Source organism: Poromitra crassiceps (assembly GCF_964638095.1).
Source record: "Poromitra crassiceps genome assembly, chromosome: 15".
Taxonomy (NCBI): Eukaryota; Metazoa; Chordata; class Actinopteri; order Beryciformes; family Melamphaidae; genus Poromitra; species Poromitra crassiceps.
Genome location: NC_139634.1, coordinates 2,482,301 through 2,503,532, shown reverse-complemented (window position 1 = coordinate 2,503,532; position 21,232 = coordinate 2,482,301). Strand labels below are relative to the sequence as shown.

The window sequence follows — 21,232 nt, the reverse complement described above, 5'->3', positions numbered from 1 at the left end:
ATATTTTCTTCTATCCAAAAGTTGTGTTCGCCATTTCTCCTACAGTTTTCACACTACACAGACATGGGAGACATCAAAACGTGCGCATTGAGGAATCGTGCGCATTTGGATTGCTAAGGGTTTTGTTAGCCGGTTTTCGCGATATTCGCGTTAAGGTACGATTTTTTTTCCCATTCACTTGAATGGGGTTTCGAAATCGTTGGCATTATATTAGCTCTAGCTCAGACACCGTATGACCTGCCATTACCAAACTTTGTAGGTAGGTTTACAGAGTCACCTTTTACTATGTGCGGGAAAATTACACTATTTGACCAGATGGTCAAACATCAGTCGATCCTGAGGCTTAATCAAGAACATGGCCGAGGGTCAGTGGAGCAGTGACCAGTGCTCTCTGTGTGCTGTATGTGTGTATGTATCTTTGTATTTTTTGGTTCTGTTCTCTTTGTCATGTGTTTGTGCATGGGACTGCCGCTGTCTTGCAAGACAAATTTCAGTGTGAACTGACAATAAAGTATATCGTATCGTATCGTATCGTATGGTGGTGCTATAACAGCCGTCCTTACGTTTTGGTCCATAACTTTTGAACCGTAAGGGCTACATTCAAAATTAGGATTCCTTGGGTCATTCCGCATCTGGTGATATAGGCCCCGCCCATTTCCGTCTAACTAGATTTTCCGCCATTTTGAATTTTGTCGAAAAGTGTTTTTTTGCTATTTCTCCTTCAAATTTTGCCCGATCTTCACCAAACCACATCACACAGCGTGTGTGGACTGTCCTGCACAAAACTTATTTCACGGTTTTTTGAAATTCCGCACCGTTGTGATATAATCGACTTCCGAAATGTTGTGGGTGTGGCCTACTTCACAAAAATCGCCATAACTCCGGACCACATTGTCCGATCCGAACCAAACTTGGTCCAGGTATGCACATATGTACTCTGAGCTGATAAAACTAAAATTGTGTCATTTCGCCTATAGGGGGCGCTATAGCAACATTAAGTACCTGTATCTCACAAACCATAAGAGCGACTGTTCACAAATTGGGTACATAGGTTTATAGAGTACTCTTCTACACTGGCCTAAAAAATGACACCGATTGACCTCACGGTGGCGCTATAGCTGCCCTCTTTACGTTCTGGTTCATAAGTTTGGAACCGTAGCTTCTACAATCAAAATTATTTCTGCCCTGGTTTCCTTGGCTCCTCCTGCTTGTAGTCACAAAGGCCCGCCCATTTCCGGCCCACAACTACTTAGTACACCCTAGCAACGATCTACGAACGCCCTATACTGATGAGCCAAAAACACCCTAGCAACCAGTTAATACACCCTTGCAACCGCCCAAACACGTCTGAGCTACACAGTGCCGATTGAGGCTGTATTTATACTGGATGGGAGGGTGGGGTCTAAGGCAGGGGCGGTGCAAGGGGGGCGGAGCGTCACGCGGGAGCAAGCACAATCAAATTTGCTTCAGCAGATTTAGCCCGTTCTAGTTTAAATTTCTACTTCAATGTAGCCTTTTAGTCATAAAGATTATTGAAAGATATTCCATATTCATTACATTACATACATTACATTACGTCAATTGGCAGACGCTTTTATCCAAAGCGACTTACAATAACACATTTTGGTCAGCAATAGAGCAATCAACTATGCAACACAGTCTATGACAACTACATCTGAAGGAATAGTGGTAAAGTTAAGTTATTCTAACTAAGTTAGAAGTTAAGTTAGTTATATTCCGAACTGAAATGCTATAACAGAAGTGGAGTATTGGCCAGAATGACATGAACATTTGGACACTTATTCAGCGGGTATCTTGCATGTTGCATTGAAATGGACCAATCAGACAATCAGACAATAGAGCAAGACAGCCTATCAAGCTGCAGCGTCAAAGAGGCTTTCACAGGAGGCATGCCGCCTAGCGTTTCATGGTGTGTATGAGGCGTCACACATTCAATTTGCCAAGAGCACCAAACATTCTGTTTCTATGTTTCTGTTTCTTTCTATGTCACGTGGTCGAAACAGTCACTCCTCTATTGGACAGAATATAGAGGGGAAATCTCTCCTCTTCTGCCGCCTTGCCTGCTGAGGGCTGACTGAACAATACAAATGAATCCGCGAAACACAATCCATAGAGAAACACCCCCTTTATGCAATCTTGGGATTTCTGGTTTTACTTTGGTGTTACTATCAAATAAATATTTTACTAGAATCTGCCCAATATGAGCAGCAGATGAGGCAGCGAGTTGTTGGGTCCAACATCATTCTGCAGATGAGACGAGACGAGCGAGGTAAAGCTGTGCGCACCGACCCGTGTGCGCGCCGCAGTGTTTGTTTTGCTTCCTTCTACCGCCTTCTACTCATGATGCACTGCCTTTCTTATATTTGCTCTTGTGTTTGGTTCGGTTTGCTTTCACACCACAAACAAACCGCGCTAGAGTTCACTTGCAAACGAACCGAGACCCACGTTTTCAAGCGGACCAGAGTTCACTTGTTTGTTCCGCAACAGAGTTCGTTTGGGCTTTCACACCACCCTAAACGAAGCGCACTATCCGAGGAAACAAACTCTGGCGCGGTTAAAGCGGACCAAACAGCTTATGTGTGAAAGCGACCTGAGATATTGCGTAAACGAGCTAGGAAATGCCATTTGTGAGGTCACAGCAGAGATGCTCACAAGTCATTTTTACAAGTCCAAGTCAAGTCTCAAGTCTTTGAGCTCAAGTCCAAGTCAAGTCTCAAATCTTTGAGCTCAAGTCCAAGTCAAGTCACAAGTCTTTGTTCACGAGTCCAAGTCAAGTCTCAAGTCTCTTATGGATGAGAATGCTATCATCTGCTGCAATGCCATCTGGTCTGCTTAGAACACTGCATAGCTAAAACTAAGGAATTCAAAGCATGTACTGTATTATCTTCACTCCTTTATTAACATACACAGTATCAGCATTGATTAACTGACATTATCATTAGTAGGCATTTCCTTAACTCATTGAGTGCCAGCCACTTTTGGAGAACGGATGCTCCCAGTGCCAGAGTTTTCAGAGCGTTTTCAGTGATTTCTCGAGGCCCACAGAATATTGTGTGATATTACTATGTAAACACCGAACACGCACAAGAACGAGCTGGCTCTATTGTATCATCAGCAAAAAAAAGTTTATTGATACCATTTTCCGTTCTTTAGTTATGAGCCGGAGAAGATAGGTTGTTTTCAGCGTTTTCAGGCTTTTCAAATTATTAGCTGAGATAATCCGCCTTTTGTGAAATGCAGCATTTCAAGCACATTCACTGAGTCTGAAGATAATATTTTCTGATGTAGTGACGTAGTTGTTGTGTGATGCCCTGCGTGCACCACCCCCCTCCCCCCCTCCCCCCGTAAACTCCTCCCCACACTGCACACAGCCTCACGCAACCATTATATTTTCGGAGTGCTGCGTTTGTGTGCTGCTGTCGGCTCTCAGCGCCACAGCAGGGAAGAGCCAACCCGGATTGCTGAATGGTTTGGCGTCAGGGGCTGCTTTCCTGGCTGCTAATCGGGTGGAGAAACTATACAGACAGACAGACAGACAGACAGGGACAGAGGGGCTCAGTTGTGAGCGCGGATTGACTCCTGTTTGGAGCCAATGTCAGCTCCCGCGACAGAGCAAATGGCTCTGGGAGCATGCATCGGTTTGTCTTTGATCCACGGCTTTTAGGCTGTTTCTCGGACCTGTCTCTAATCTGGACTGCACCGAGCAAGCACTGTCGCCACCTAATGAGTCCGTAAAATAGGTTATACACCTTCAATACCTACAATAATTGGACAGGAGATGCAGGGGGCTTTGATCGATGCCCCACCGTCAAAAAACGCATTGGACGTCTTTCGACGTCCATGGCACTCTACGTCACTATTTAATTGGACGTCCTTCGACGTCCATGGCACTCAATGAGTTAATGTTAATGCACCAAAAAATAAAGATTGTTCACAAGTCCCAAACCTTCAAGTGCAAGTCAAGTCTCAAGTCTTTGAGGACAAGTCTCAAGTCAAGTCTCAAGTCACTGTGTGTGTGACTTAAGTGCGACTCAAGTCCAAGTCTCAAGTCCAAGTCCCCATCTCTGGGTCACAGTGACCTTGAATTTTGACCACCAAAATCTAATCAGTTCATCCTTGAGTCCAACTGGACGTTTGAGCTAAATTTGATGAAATTCCATCAAGGCGCTCTTGAGATATCGCGTTAACGAACATCGTATGGACGTACATTAGGGCTGGGTATTGGTTCAAATTTCAAGAATCGATTCGATTCCGATTCACAAGGTTCCGAATCGATTAATCCCGATTCGATTCGATTCCGATTAATTTCAATATCGATTTGGTTAGTGATACTAAAACATGTTTTTTGAGCTGTAACCTGAATTACATGATTGTCCAGTTATGTAACACAGGGGTTCCCAACCTTTTTGCGCCAAGGACCGGTAGATACATGGGGGGAAAAAGTTGCGGACCGGTTGTCAATTTTAATGGTTTTAGTTACACATATATTTACTCACCAGGTGGTGACAAAGGGTAAATAAAAGCCTTTTCATCTGTCAATAAAGACACTTTCACAATTATGCACAGTGATTTGATTTCAGCCTATATCATTTCTAAAAGTAGATATTAATGATCAAACATTTCCATTTAAGTAGCCTACAGTACTTATGTTTTTGTTTCAACTACAAACATAAATAAACATCAACTTGAAACTATGTTTCAACTACCACACAGTCTATAATATTATAGCCTGTTTATTAAAAAAAAAAAAAAAAAAAACGATCTCTGGACATATGGATCGATATCAAAGGATTAAAATAAAAATAGATAAAAAAAATCGGAGAATCGATTTTTTTAACCCAGCCCTAACGTACATACGTAAAAATGTATTACATACATACCGGTACATAAAAATGTAATTCAAAGTCTGCCTCGCATAAACACTGATTCCTGGCTGCAGCCTGCAGACCACCCCCCCCACTATCTAGTCTCTACAATGGAGGATTTTCCTCAAGTGTGGAAAAACCAATGCCTCTTGTCAGGAAAGGTAACACTCGGAAATATCTGCACCTGATTCAATGGGCATAGTCCAGAGTTCATGTTTAAATGGCTATATACATGTTCAATACTTTATAAATGAGACCAAATAAATGCATTTAGGCGGAGTTAACAGGCTATGTATTGTTTTTCCTTCTCAACAGTAAAACAATATCGACATTTTAAATAAAAGACTTTAGAATTTAGAAGAATTTAATTGGCGACCCAAATAAAATCTCCTGTGCCCCACCTATGGGTTCTACTCACCAACTAGATGCAGGGTCTGTATCTTTGCAGTTATGGGGATGGTCAGTTTGTTCTCAGCAGGAATGGGAAATGCCCCATTACGGTTGCGGAACTTTCCCAGTATGTGGACCTGGGGCATGTAGTTCCATATAGCCTCCACCAGTTCCAAATGGGAGGTCTCCACACCCTAAAAAACAACAAAAAGGATTAGGCAGTGTCCAAAATAAACGTTTAATTAAGGGTTGCCACTGCGATATAAGAATTTACCAGACCTCTAGTAATTCCTGCCTCACGGTTATATGCCTCCACCAACAAGTCAACCCACCCCTCGCTATGGCCCCTATTGTATAGCCCCGACCGTTACTGTCCACGCCGCCTCCCACTACCCGCATTGCCCTAGCCACTCCCGCTACCATCCAATCCCGACTCTCTACAGCCTTCCTATCCCTAGCTAAACCCCCACCCCCTCCTGGTTTGGGGAAGTGCATAATACCCCACCACATTGAGGAGCAGTTTCCACCTGAAACCTGTGACCCGCCTCCCGCTGTAAAAAGTGTCAGAAACTAAGTGGAGCAGTGACCTGACCCGTTCTGTGCGGATCTGAACTATTTTCAACTCTTTGCGGCAGATTTCAGGCGGAAACCACTCCGCAATGTGAACGCAGCTGACCGTCACCAGAATGACAGATAAAAAGGTCAAAGTAAGGAAGTATGACGACAGTACGGCATTCACGAGTACCGCATTTTAGTAATCATTGACTACTCCCAAACAATAGTCGACTAGTAGTTTTTTTACACTAAATCCGACATGTGTTACTAATTCCTTTGAGAATTGTGAGTATCGATTAGCAGGGGATGATCAAAGCGCTTTCTCTGTGCCCAGCAGATGAAAGCACTTTCTCCATCAGAAAACTGCCAATTGGTGAGTGGAAATTTCCATCACATGACGTGGGAAAAAAGCCACACAATTATGATTATTTAAAAACTAATATTGCATTTATTTCAGATCACATAACTTTTACAAGCTAAAAAATTATGCGATAACCAGCTTGACCCTGCAGTGGGCGTGACTTTTTGTATAACCGCGGTAATGCGATAATTGTGTCAGCCCTAGGGATGGGCATTTTAAGTAATTTAAATACTGCTTTTCAGCCTTGTAGCTGATTGTGACATTGTGACCGAGCCAGCAAAATATAACTTAATGCAAGAGAGTGTATGTTCACTGTGTACTGTTTACTGCTTTAAACAGGGCCATGTACTGCCTGTTCAAAATGAATGCCCAAGGTTCAATAAAAAATGATTTTTTTTGCTTTTTCCGCAGTTGTACCGTAACGTATTCGTACCGAACCGTGACCCCAAAACTGAGGTACGTACCGAACCGTGGCTTTTGTGTACCGTGACACCCCTAATATACCGTATATATATTTATATATATATATTTTTTTTTACAGACAACAGTTTTTACATACACATTAACCCTGAGCAGTTGCCGGATTGGGCCGATTTTCGGAAACATCACAATTTTGAACATTTATTTTCAGAGGCTGCAGCAGGCTCAGTTTTAAAGCCAGGGTGAAGTTTCTGGTATCATATGAAACTAGAAGACTTAAGGAATCGATTTGTACCAACCATGTCATGTTAGCTTGTCAAGAAGGTAGCTAAATAACACTCCAAATTTAGGCTAAATTTTGACGAGGGACATTTTGTTTTTCTTCAAAGGGGTCCTCTTTTTCACAGCCTAATGCTGACGTGTGTGTGTGTGTGTGTGTGTGTGTGTGTGTGTGTGTGTGTGTGTGTGTGAGTGTCTGTGTGTATCCATTTTGAACCAGCTAGTAGCCTTATATTGTTATTTAGCCTTTCTGCTGCTATTGCATGGTGAAATCAGCATATTTCATTTTATGGGGGGGGGGGGGGGGGGTATACGCAGTGGAAGTGGTCCCTGGGAAATTTGGTTTGGTAAGTAGTGGTACTTGGTCGGAAAAGTTTGGGAACCCCTGTTGTAGAGGAATGTGGGATCGAATTCACCATAATTGACAGTGTGGACAGTGCCCTTTAACACTGTGGGTTGTGGTAGGTGATATGGAGGGTGTAGATATGAGGAAGTTACCAGGTGGTGGAGGTTGGTGTGTTTGTATTAAACGACATGAGTGCCAAATCAAGCTCCTTCGTCCTGCCTGTTCTCTGCGCCTCCAAAGTGTGGTGACCCTGACTGTTTTCGTCGGTTACGGAAACGTTGTGGAGTAACGTTGTGTGGGCGTTCATGTTTGTTAATGCGGTGTCGCTCAAGCTGTCGGAGTTTTGGGAGTCTTCGGCTGCGGCGGGTCTAGGGAAACGCAGAGAGGAACAAGTGGGTCTTAAGTTTTGATTTAAAAACAGCGAGAGAGTCTGATGCCCTGATTGTTGCTGGGAGCTGGTTCCAGAGACGTGGCCCCAGCGACGAAAAGGCATGGGCACCCATTAGGGCTGGGTATTGGCAAGGATCTCACGATACGATACGATACGTATCACGATACTTGGGTCACGATACGATTGTATCACGATATATTGCGATGCGATACATATTGCGATATATTGCGATATTCTACAGAATTTACTCAAAATTAAATAATAGAGCTAAAGATACAACACACTGTGTACCACCCAGGTAGTGTAATAATATGTACATCACTTTATACTGATAAGTTAGTGGACAAATTTAGTCAAAACTACTGAGTGTTGAGTGTTACTACTGTGTACCACCCAGGTAGTGTAATAATATGTACATCACTTTATACTGATAAGTTAGTGGACAAATTTAGTCAAAACTACTGAGTGTTGAGTGTTACTGAATGCATCGATATGGGAAATATCGATACAGTATCGATTAGGGGTGGGAATCACCAGATGCAGAGGCCTGGCATGGCATCGCCTGCAAATTTGTTTTTTTTATTTTTTATATTGCGATACTTGCCGTCCAAGTATCGATACAGTATCGGGAAATAAAATATTGCGATATATTGCTGTATAGATTATATTGCCCAGCCCTAGCACCCATGCTGGCCAGCGTTTTCCTTGGCACAGCAAGGAGATTGGAAATTGCAACGCCTCCACTCCCCCTGGTATCCTGACCAGCAGTTTGGGACAGGCTTGTAGAGCCTCCACTCCCCCTGGTATACTGACCAGCAGATTGGGACAGGCTTGTAGCACCTCCAGTACCCCTGGTATACTGACCAGCAGATTGGGACAGGCTTGTAGCGCCTCCAGTACCCCTGGTATGCTGAACGCCTCGTATCCTCGGACCCGTCTCCTCTCCAGGTATCGAGGGTGGAGACCGTACAGTTGCTCCACATCTGGCATCTTCTTTAGGAGGAGCAAGAAGCTGCCGTCTGTGAAACCTAGAACAGACAACACAGTTACATGGGGTTAAAGTCAAGCTTAAATGAAAATCCCAACATCCATGGGCATAGAGTGCACCTATTTAACAATGAATGCAAAAAATTCACAAAAATCCCAATTCTTTGTTTTTTTTACATCAAAATTCAACCATGTTGTCTTTATTCATAATGAAATCTACAGTGTGTTTACGTCAGCATAGACTATCAAATGTCAACCAATAATATCATAACATGACAGCTGTCAATCAATCTCCAAATGCCATTGTCCGGGAACTGTGCGATGCTGTGCTGTTGTCGCCTGCCTCACATAAAGTGTGAATACGTTTCGTCATTAAGTATATTTAAAAAAAACAGGGGTGCAAAATAAAATACTAACTAGAACGAACTAACTAGAACGAACTAACTAGAACGACCGCAACGCGGACTTATGCCTCCGCCATTAGTTAATTATTGAGTCCAAATCGCCATTTGAGGCAAATTGGAAGAAATTCCGTCAAGGCGCTCCTGAGATGTTCCGTTACAGAGCTTGGAAATTGGGTGTGTGAGGTCAGAGTGAGCTTGAACTTTGACCACCAAAATGTAATCAGTTCATCCTCGAGTCCAAGTGGATGTTTGAGGCAAATTCGAAGAAATTCCATCAAGACATTCCTGAGATATCGCGTTAACCAACTTGGGTATGGCGTTCGTGAGGTCACAGTGACCTTGAAGTTTGACCACCAAAATGTAATCAGTTCATCCTTGAGTCCAAGTCGATGTTTGAGGCAAATTTGATGAAACTCCGTCAAGGCATTTCTGAGATGTTGCGCTAACAAGCTTGAAAATGGTGATCGAGAGGTCACAGTGACCTTGGCCTTTGACCTTTGACCAGCAAAACCTAATCAGTTCATCCTTGAGTCCAAGTCGATGTTTGAGGCAAATTTGATGAAATTCCGTCAAGGCATTTGTGAGATATCGCGTTAACAAGCTGGAAAATGGCGTTTGAGAGGCATGACTAATTGACCTATCGCTAAGCCCCATGCTGACTCGGACAGAGGGCACGCTGACTAGAATAAATGGCATGATTTTGTAACCTTCTTTACTAAAAAGGTGGATGACATCAGCTCCTCCTTCCATCCTCCAGATACCCTCACTAACACTCCCGACTCCAATCCTGCTTCTCTGCCCCCCGTCCCCGGATTTACTTCCTTCTCTCCCCTCTCTCCTGATGAAGTACTTAAACTCATCAGCTCTAACCGAGCCACTTACTGCCCCCTCGATCCCATCCCTTCCTCTCTCCTCCAAACCATCTCACCTGACATATCTCCCTTCCTCACTACCTTCATAAACTCCTCTGTCCTCTGGTCTTGTTCCGCCTGCTCTAAAGACTGCAGCCTCTGCAAGCCTCTGCATAAGAAACCCTCCCTTGACCCTACTGCTATTCAGAATGACAGACCTGTCTGTCTTCTCTCATTCCTTTCCAAAACCCTCGAACGAGCAGCGTCCCACCAACTTTCTCTCTATCTCTCCCAGAATGACCTCCTGGACCCTCTGCAGTCCGGTTTCAAGGCCTCTCACTCTGAGACAGCTCTTCTTGCAGTCACAGAGGCCCTTCACACTGCTAAGGCCTCATCCCTCTCCTCTGTTCTTGTCGTCCTTGACCTGTCTGCTGCTTTCGATACAGTCAACCACCAAATCCTTCTTTCCACTCTGTCTGACCTCGGCATCTCAGGATCTGCACACTCCTGGTTTGCTTCCTATTTCTCTAACCGCTCATACCAGGTCTTATGGAGAGGGTCCCTCTCCAGATCCTGCCCTCTTACAACCGGTGTCCCCCAGGGCTCAGTCCTGGGCCCCTTACTTTTCCTTCTCTATATCAGATCTCTTGCCCATGTGATCTCATCTCATGGCTTTTCTTATCACTGCTATGCTGATGACACCCAGCTTTTCCTTTCCTTCCCCCCCCTCCGACACCCAAATCAAGGCTTGCATCTCTGCATGCCTCAAAGACATTGGTGACTGGATGTCTGCCCACCACCTCAACCTCAAGCTCAATCTTGGTAAAACAGAGCTACTCTTCCTCACAGGGAAAGACTGCCCTCTCGCAGATCTCTCCATCTCCATTGACAATACCACTGTGCTTCCCTCCCAAACAGCTAAGAACCTTGGGGTGATCCTTGACAACCAGCTGTCTTGCTCGGCCAACATAGCTGCGACAGCACGCTCCTGTAGGTTCTCCCTCTACAACATCCGCAAAATCGGTTCCTTTCTCACAAGGGAAGCGACTCAATTCCTGGTCCAGTCACTTATCATCTCCTGCCTGGACTACTCCAACGTGCTCCTGGCTGGCCTACCTGCCGCCGACATCCGACCGCTTCAGCTCATTCAGAACGCTGCAGCCCGTCTGGTATTCAACCAACCCAAATTCTCTCATGTCACTCCCCTCTTCCAGGACCTTCACTGGCTTCCCATCTCGGCACGCATCAAATTCAAGACACTGGTACTGGCCTACAGGGCAGTACACCAGACAGCTCCGCTGTACCTGCAATCTATGGTCAGGTTCCAAACCTCTCACCGCTCCCTTCGCTCCTCCACCAGTGCAGGACGCCCCGCGTCCTGCGGGCTAAAAAGTCGCTCATCCCGATCGCGACTCTTCTCGTCCCTGGCACCTCAACGGTGGAATGAGCTTCCACCTTCAGTCAGGACGGCTGAATCACTGCCGATCTTTCGGAAAAGACTAAAGACTAGGGATGCACCGATTGCGATTTTGTTGGCCGATTCCGATTTCCGATTTTTGAATAGTCTGACTTGCCGATACCGATTTTTGCCGATTCCGATTTTTTTTCTAAGAACAATAATTGGCGGGTTATTTTTTTACTTTTTTACTTTGCTTTAATAGAAAATTAACATTCATGTCACATTTCTTATCATTTGCATGAGGTAGGACAATCTCACTCAAAAACATCTCAAAATAAAAGTGTTCCAGGTTACTGGACAGAGCTTTTCTTTTTTGTGTAAATACAATGAATATAAAACAATTAATTCCAGTATATCCCACAGCTATCATGCATTTACTTTTCCAAAAGAAAAAAGGTGCAACAGAACAGGGGCTTCAGATGGAAAGTAGCCTATGGCTAAATCTGTTACAAAGCATCTCTTCCCCTATGGGGTTTAATGTTTTTTTGTATATGTCCCTACCAAATAAACTAATAAAATAAAATAAATAAACGTCAAAATGTTATCCATGGACAAGGAGTTTATAGCCTATAGCTCTGGAGCCCAGAGACCTTCGAAGCCATGCCCACTCTACAGTTGTGGATTTGGCTGTTATTGAGTAGCCTAGATGAGGAAATGAGTTTGAGTTGACTCCGTTTGAATATCGTAGTTTACACACAGAGCGCGGTTTTTTTAATCCGCCATTCGAAAAAAAATCATCTCGCACACTGGTCCGATGCGTTTTATTATTATGTTCGTCATCTATTCGCAATACGAAACACAAGTCCTCTCCTGGCTGTATCCACGTTACAACGTGAGTCGTGACTGGTGACAGATAGCAGCAGCAGCAGGCAGCGGTGAAGTGGACGCTGGTCGGGGAAGAGCTGGTGAGGTGAAGCGAGCCGCTCAGACTGGAGTGGACTCCAACCTACCCTGCCCCTCCGCGGCTCCACACCGACGAAGACATGCTGTGGCATGTGTGTAGTGGCAGCTTTTGTTTTGGCTGCAACTCATCCGTCTCTGTCTCGCTGCTTTTGGGTGCGCGCACGTCACTTGAAAATCGGCTCACAGAATCGGCATTTTAGAGTGACCGGCGCAGATCACCGATCGAGGCCGATCACGTGAAAATCGGCCATTTCCGGTCACGTGCCGATCGATCGGTGCATCCCTACTAAAGACACACCTTTTCATGCTCCATCTGGGCCCTTCTTGAACTAACTTCTTTCTCTCTCTTAAAAAAATAAAATAAAATAAAAAATACTAACTTAACTTTACCACTATTCCTTCAGATGTTGTAGTTGTCATACTGTGTTGCATAGTTGATTGCTCTATTGCTGACAAAAATGTGTTATTGTAAGTATCTTTTTTTAAAGCGTCAAATGACGTAATATAATGTAATGTAATGTAATGATGATGTACAACATTTAAAGCTATCAATAAAAAGAAATGCGATACGTGCATGCAAACGGCTTTAGCAAATCTGTAATGAAACTCCAAAAACATGTAGTTTTAACGGAGGAAGACAGTGGGTGGGGATAACAGGCGACTCACATCCAGAATTGAGATTCACTTAGAGCAGGGCTATTCAACTGGCGGCTGAGTTCAATATACCGTAAATTCCGGACTATAAGCCGCGGCTTTTTTCCCGTTTTTTGGCCTTTTTTGGCCCCTGCGGCTTATATAACGGTGCGGCTTATCTATGGATTTTTCCCCCCCCCAAAAAAAAAATCTCTCTTTTTTAGCACTCTTTCTAACTATAAATCCACTTCTGTTTTAATTTCCTCTCTTGCCCTCTTTTAACAACATAACATAACATAACATAACACAACACAGGTAAGCAGAAAGAAAAAGACGAAGCAATCACCGCCATGAATGAGGAAATGACTCACCTGCTGGAGGCTGGAGATACACGGCTTGGGCTAAACTTTTACTCCGTGAAACACTATCGATTAAGTCCGACATCGCTCAGAGGTTTGAGCAGCTTGAAAACAAGTTTGAAAACGTGCAGAAGTCCATCCACTCACTCACTAAAGAAAATAATGCAACCGTGAACAGAGTTTCTAATGCGGAAAAGCGCATCAGCGCACTGGAGGACAAAAACAACACAGTGAGTCCGAAAGTGGATAAAATGCAAAAACATCGAAACGCTGCACACGCAGGTTGATGACTTAATCAGCAGGAGTAAAAGAAATAACATTCGCCTGATCAATGTAAAAGAGGGAGCTGAGATTGGTGACATGGACGCTTTCGTGGCAAAATCCTGTGTTACATCCTGGACCTGAAGGAAGGCGAGAAACCACCAGAGGTGGACAGGGCACACCGGGCGCCTCGGCCACGTCCAGACCCCGGCCTGCCACCGAGGGCCATCTTCATCTGCCTACTCCGCTGGCCCGACCGTCAACTCATCCTCCAGGCTGCGGGGAAGAAGCCCCTCACCTGGGAGGGTACGCGCTTTTTCGTCCGGCAGGACCTCTCCGCGTTGGTGCAACAGAAACGCGCAACATACAACAGCATCATTGAAAAGGTTAAAGTCAATGGATATCGCTTTGGCGTACTGTACCCAGCGAGACTCGTCATAACCATTGATGGACAACGGCGGAACAAGAGCTCAAAGTGAAACTGCCGAATATCTTTTGAGTTGGACTGGTCAATAGTACTGTGAGTAACTAAAATAAAAAAATAAAAAACGGAATTATCTCTTCTTTAGCACTCTTTCTAACTATAAATCCACTTCTGTTTTAATTTCCTCTCTTGCCCTCTTTTCACCACACCGCGGACACTGTGTGCACTGAAAAAAAAACAAAAAATACCATTAAAACACCCGCGGCTTATAGTCCGGTGCGGCTTATATAAGAAAAAAATAGTCAACTTTGAAGGTGCGGCTTATACACCGGTGCGCCTTATAGTCCGGAATTTACGGTATATATATTTTTTTTTACAATTAAACCTCATTTACTTATTACACCCGACTAGTTGTTTTTCAGATGTGATCTAGCTAAAGTGAGCTAAACAAGTCAGATTCACTATGAATGTTTTTCAGGAGATGCTGTGATGTAGCCACACGAAAGGTGCAATATTAATGTTTTTCAGGAGATGGCGCTGAGATGTAGCTAATCAAGAAAGATGCATTATAAATGGTTTTTCAGGAAATGTGTGCTGTAGCTAGCTAGGTTCTAAACAAGAAATATGGTTAAAATGTTTACAGTAGTTTTCCTTTCTTGCTGCAGTACAATGTTACAATGCTATGAGACGTAGCTAAACACAAAATATGCAATATTAATAGTTTTTCATGAGATACTCAGTATTTAATACTGTGCTAGGTTCTAAACAAGAAAGAATGTTTACAGTTGTTTTCCTTTCCTGATGCACTATACATGTTTACAATGCTGTGGTGTAGCTAAGAGAGGTCAGAATTGACCAAATTATATTTCAAATGGCTGGCATGTGTTGTAGAATACTTAGATTTGTTTCAAATGTGTTCACTTTTGGGGCTTTAACACAGCTTTTGTTGCACAGAAATGAAGCACTTTTAAATGAAAATTAAGCTACTTTTGCAATGACGTGAAATGCAAGTTTTGAAAATTGTGGTGGCGCGTTGTGTCAAGTGTACATATAATGGGATTAATAGCTCGGGGAACGGAACGGTCCGGCCCCCGGCCCCTTAGGTTTCTGACAATGTGGCCCCCTGAACAATTTAGTTGAATAGCCCTGACTTAGTGGATTATATATATGCCGAATTGAAGAGTGGCGCCTGGCAGGGTGGGAATTACACGGAGGCGATGAGGCCATGGCCTTCGTTGCCCCTCCCTCTGGCCGTGATGCCCTGAGATCCCTAAGGTCACCTTGGCAGTGCCCTGCTACCAGCCTGCTACTGTCGGCTGTTTTAAAAGCATCAGTGGTCTCAGTTTAATGTAGCCTGTCCTATGCAAAGGATGTGTAATTGGCTCATTTGAACACACATTTCAGAAAAATTGCTCCTCATGGCCTTTGTGCCCTGGCATGTGATGTGGCCTTGTGCCCTAAAAGAAATATGCGACGCCAAAGGCCAAACGGCCTCGCCCCTAAAACAACTGAATTCCCACCCTGGCGCCTGGTAATCTATTTCATGTACCTCTGTATAATCAAGAAACTTTAAATAGTGTAGATGTTTTTCATAGCGAGACAACGGCAGGCACGCATGGGGTGTTGATGTAGCAGCAGATCAGCAGAGGCATAGCCTACAGCTGTTAACATCATGTTTTCCTCCTGGATCACATTTATTTGGGGAACGGGATTAATTCCCTCGCTTTAGGGTTTGATTGGTGTCTGGCGATGTTTTTTTACATCAATCAATGCGCCTTGATCCTCTTCAACTCCATTACGCGCATAACGTAATGACTGGAAACGCGCATAATTAAGCATTTTCTTTTGCCGACTTTCTGAATACCATGATGATTTCATGATACCTTTGGATCATGGAAGGAAAATGAGGGAGAAGACTCATCTCACTGTCACCACGATTGCAGATTTAATGTCCAAAACAGTAGCATTGTGGATGTGAATGGATCTACGTTTACTAGTTTAATATTATCAATTGCCTGGCCTCCCAGGATACCTCGTAATGTTGCATTTACCCCCATGCACATCGTTTGACAATTTTCTTCAATTTATAACTGTATGAAACACCATAAAACCAGAGGAGATCCCGATTTCTTCTGCTTCTCTATGCTTCTCTATGGAGCTCTAGGCTCAGCTTGTCCGAGTGTATTGTGTAGCTGCACGCGCTGTGATTTGCTCGTCTGCGTTCAGGACTTAGCGATAGGTCAAGGGTAAGCCTCAAAAAGTTTGAGACATTAGTTTCAACCCAAATCCTAAATATACCCATTTAAATATAAAAAGAAATTCTTAAGGCAGATTTGAATTGGGCGGTGCTTAAAACTTCCCGCCTGTTGACGTCAACGGGCGGATCCAACCATAAAGTAGCTTGCAGTTGTCCATTCTACAAAACCTACAAAAGCCGGCCGTGTCAGAGTGCTGCTCTGCCAACCAAGCAGCATTTGAGGAAATGATTCGGAGACGGCCGTCACCTCCAGGGAGACACATCTAATTTCTTTAAATATATATCTATATCTATCTATAATATATATATCTTTAATATTGCGATGTCTGATGAAAATGGATAAGGGTCATAACTTTTAAACTAGACATCATACAGAGTTAGATGGTAACTCATTCTTACAACTCTACACTCCATCTGGGTGAAAGTGTATGTAAAAAAGAAATGGGATAGCGACCATATTGGTAGCCTACTTACTATGCAAAGTTAGAGTGCTATAGACAGATTCAATCATAAATGTGAGTACCGTAAATTCCGGACTATAAGCCGCACCGGTGTATAAGCCGCACCTGCAAAGTTGACTGTTTTTTACATATATAAGCCGCACCGGACTATAAGCCGCGGGTGTTTTAATGGTTTTTTTTTTTTTTTTTTGTGTTTTAATGTTTAATTACCATATGTAAGGGTTCATGCACAGAGGGGATTGTCGGGAAAGAGATGGCTGTTTGAGGAAGCTCCCATTTATTAACATTTCAACAAAACAACATAACACAACACCACCTGTGTTTCTTTTTTACAGTGCACACAGTGTCATACAGTGTGGTGAAAAGAGGGCAAGAGAGGAAATTAAAACAGAAGTGGATTTATAGTTAGAAAGAGTGCTAAAAAAGAGAGAATTCCGTTTTTTGTTTTTTTTTCTGAAAAAATCCATAGATATGCCGCACCGTTATATAAGCCGCAGGGGCCAAAAAAGCCCAAAAAACGGGGGAAAAGCCGCGGCTTATAGTCCGGAATTTACGGTATTACAATGTGTTTCTAAAACTCAAAAACCATAAAATGGACACCGAGTTTGCTAAAAGCATCAACAGTTATGGTAAAACTCATATTCAGGTAGCTGCCATCTTGGAAATATGCAGATTAGGGGTCCACACACATCTTCCCTAGTAAAGATTAGCATTCCAACACCTTTCTAATGGTCAAAAAACATAAGATAGACACCAAGTCTGTATTTCTAGCTCATCTCTTTCAAAAGTTATAGCCAAAAGCATTTTCGGGCAGTGGTCATATTGGATTTGGCCACCATGGTGACCCCGGGGTCACCGGCTCGGGCACTCTGGCTCAATTGTTAGAACATGCCGTGGGCTAATTCTGGTCAAAATCTGGTGCTTTTAGATTTGATTTGCATGAACTTAGCCTCAAATGTCCCTAAGTCCCGCAACTAATAGGTTTGAAAAGTGTGTTTTGCATGGTGTTATAAATCGAGTGATAACACACATTTAGCTACCATTGGTGCAATGCTATCACATATTTTCTAACTCTAGAGATGTATACCTTGCCAAAAATCTATATGAGCATTATTCCCAACCCTTCTGGCTAATGGACTAATATGTAGATAGATTTCTTTTGCAAGAATTTGAGTCTAAATTATACACTTTTTTCAAGAGATTTCTAGTTTTACTATACCAAACCTGTTAGAATCATGAAAACAACCCTCTCAATCAATTCCTCATACCAGACTCATACAGAAAAGTGGTGTCATTTGTCTTCTACTATGATGTCTAGTTCAAAAGTTATGACCCTTAACCATTTTCATCAGACATCGCAATATGCCCGCAAAGGGCCCACATGGGACACTATTTCAACGGGGTAACAACAAAATGTGTTTATTAGACACCTTGAGGAGTACAAAAATCTATGTTAGAAAAATAGATCTTTCGGGTGCACTGGACTATATAGGCAATTGTGCGAACGATTAAGTAATTAATAGGCTACGTGAACGTTAGCGGGTACTTATCACCCAATAGCCTAATGCAGTAAGTAGTAGGCTATCATCTCCTTGTTGCATTTTCAAACTGGCAGATGGGTAAATGATAGGGGTGTCACGATACACTCAGTTCACGATACGATACGTATCACGATACTGGGTTCACGATAACGATACGATACGATACGATTTTAACAATATTTTTTTAAACTTGAATAATGACAATATATGACTGGAAAAGTAGTATTTTATTTGAAATGCACAAATACAAAACATGCTGTTGTGGGAAATTGTTATTACAATAACAACTAGAAAAAACATGAGATTGGAGATAAGGCTTATCTTGAAATAGAATGAGTTACACCGTCACTTAGATTTACTTTGAACTAAAAGGTTTCTCAACAGTATAAATTCTCATTATGCATCTTCAGTTTTTCTTCAAACTCAAACAACAAGACTTTTCTTAGTCTATTTTTTATGCTTCAGTTTTTCCTGTCAAGTAAACAGTTTTGCCAGAAACTCAATTGAATGGTTTCTCTCCTGTATAACTTCTCATGTGTCTCTTCAGAGACTTGTTCAACTGAACTACTTTCCACACATTGAACTTCAACAAACAAAGACGTTTCTTAGTCGATTTTTGAAAAAAAAAAAAAAAAAAAAAAAAAAAAAAAAAAAAAAATTTGTTGCGATATGAGATTTCATCTCAACGATACATATCGTGACGTTTTACTATCGCGAAATTTCGTGGGACGATATATTGTGACACCCCTAGTAAATGATAAATGGGGAGATGGGGGGGGATGAAATGATTCAACTTTTACTTGTTTACTCACATAATTTGACTCTCTTACAAATAATCCAGCCATGTAACTACGTCCATTCATGAATTTATTAAATAGCACAAGGACATTAATGGTTTGTAAAACACCCGCCCACTCAGACATACATGATCCGGAACATGACCTGCCGGTGTTAAACAACAGCCGTTTTGCCAATGATGCAGATCCTGTAGGCTACTAGGGGCTCAGATGGTCATGATCCGCACTCGTGGCAGTGCGCAAAAGGCGGCTAATTGTTTCTAAACATGCAGGCCGACCGGCTAGCAGCTGGTAATAATCCGGATTTCACTGCATGTTTAGAAGGGCTTACATCACACTTATTATTGTAAATAGCAGTTAAAATGTAAACTGTCACTCACTTGTTGTATGCACCCTTTCCCCCCCTGTGTGAGTACATGGGGAGCAACAACAATGTAAACCGGAGTAGAATTTCTAGTATGTGTGCATACTTGAACAATAATGCTGATTCTGATTCTTAATCTGAACAGAACAGCGACTGACAACCGTCGAGTAGTGTGTGCGTTAGGGATGGGCATCGAATTTCGAATTTTCGAATAATCGTTGTTATTATCAAGGTCGACTTTTATTATTGAAATTCGAAATTCGAAATTCGAAAAAAAAAAAAAAAAATTGAGTGAAATGTTGCATTGTCTCCCCTGATTCTAAGTATAGTCAAATCGCTTGGTTTGAGCAAGTAAAACAATTTTTATAAGCATTTTAAGCAAGGTTTATGGAAAAATGAATGGCGGATGAAATCCCATGAAGAGGGAGAGGGGGTGACTTTGGCACCCCTTTGGCACTCAGACCTGAGCCTACTAAATATTTAATGAACCACTCATGATTGTCAAAACTGTTTTTTATTTTCGAAAATGTCAATGTCATGTAACATGTTCTTTACTTCAGTGGTGCAATGCTTGTTTGAGCTAAAAATCCACAGCAGAAGCTTTTTATATTAATTAATAAAGCCGTAGACTTAGAATCAGGGGAGACAATGCAACATTTCACTCACAAACAAACAAAAAAAAAAAAAAAAAATTACATTTTTTTTTTTTTTTCGAAATTCGAATTAAATTCGAATTTGGCCAGCGAATTTCGAATAGTGTTTTTGCTAGAAATGCCCATCCCTAGTGTGCGTGCGTGCTTATTATTATTAAGAGTATTATTACTTATTACTTTTTGTAGTGATAGCCCTTACCTGCAGGCATATACTCCCACCAGCGACTGGCACATAGATCCACCACTTTGACCACTCGCAAGTACAGAGTGACAGCCTCTCGAAGTTTTCTGGATAGGCACTCCATACACATGATGTCCTTCATGGGCAGGTATCTACACACACACATGCACGCACGCAAACACACACACACACACACACACACACACACACACACACACACATTTAGTTTTCAACATCAGTTTTTAACCAAGCCTATTTGGTGACTTTCTTTCTTTCTTGTTGTCCTTAGGGATGCACCGATTGCATTTTTGTTGGCTGGTTCCGATTTTTGAATAGTCTGACTTGCCGATTCCGATTTTCTTTCTAAGAACAATAATTGACAGCTTACACAAAGATTTTTGTAACTTTGTTTGAAAATTAACATTCATATAACAATTCTTATCATTTGCCTTAAGTAGGACCATCTCACTCAAACACATCTCAAAACTAGAACGACCGCAACGCGGACTTATGCCTCCGCCATTAGTTCATTCTTGAGTCCAAATGGCCATTTGAGGCAAATTGGAAGAAATTCCGTCAAGGCGCTCCTGAGATGTTGCGTTACAGAGCTTGGAAATTGGGTGTGTGAGGTCACAGTGACCTGGAACTTTGACCACCAAAATGTAATCAGTTCATCCTTGAGTCCAAGTGGACGTTTGAGGCAAATTCTAAGAAATTCCATCAAGACATTCCTGAGATATCGCGTTAACAAGCTTGAAAATGGCATTCGAGAGGTCACAGTGACCTTGAACTTTGATAACCAAAATGGAATCAGTTCATCCTTGCGTCCAAGTCGATGTTTGAGCCAAATCAGAAGAAATTCTATCAAGCCGTTCTTGAGATATTGCGTTAACCAACTTGGGAATGGCGTTCGTGAGGTCACAGTGACCTTGAAGTTTGACCACCAAAACGTAATCAGTTCATCCTTGAGGCCAAGTTAATGTTTGAGGCAAATTTGATGAAATTCCGTCAAGGCATTCCTGAGATATTGCGTTAACAATCTTGAAAATGGCGTTGGAGAGGTCCCAGT

The 21,232-nt window shown here is 42.6% G+C and overlaps 1 protein-coding gene across 1 annotated transcript in view; it reads right to left on the bottom strand.

The window, feature by feature from the left end:
* fbxo38 (F-box protein 38) overlaps positions 1-21,232 on the bottom strand; it is a gene marked incomplete at its 5' end in the record, with an annotated part of 165,926 nt that overhangs the window by 130,147 nt on the left and 14,547 nt on the right. Inside the window, 3 exons of the mRNA XM_083652523.1 lie at positions 5,305-5,470; positions 8,493-8,656; positions 20,182-20,315. Of these exons, the coding sequence (XP_083508649.1) occupies positions 5,305-5,470; positions 8,493-8,656; positions 20,182-20,315 (464 nt within the window). The remainder of the gene's footprint in view (positions 1-5,304; positions 5,471-8,492; positions 8,657-20,181; positions 20,316-21,232) is intronic.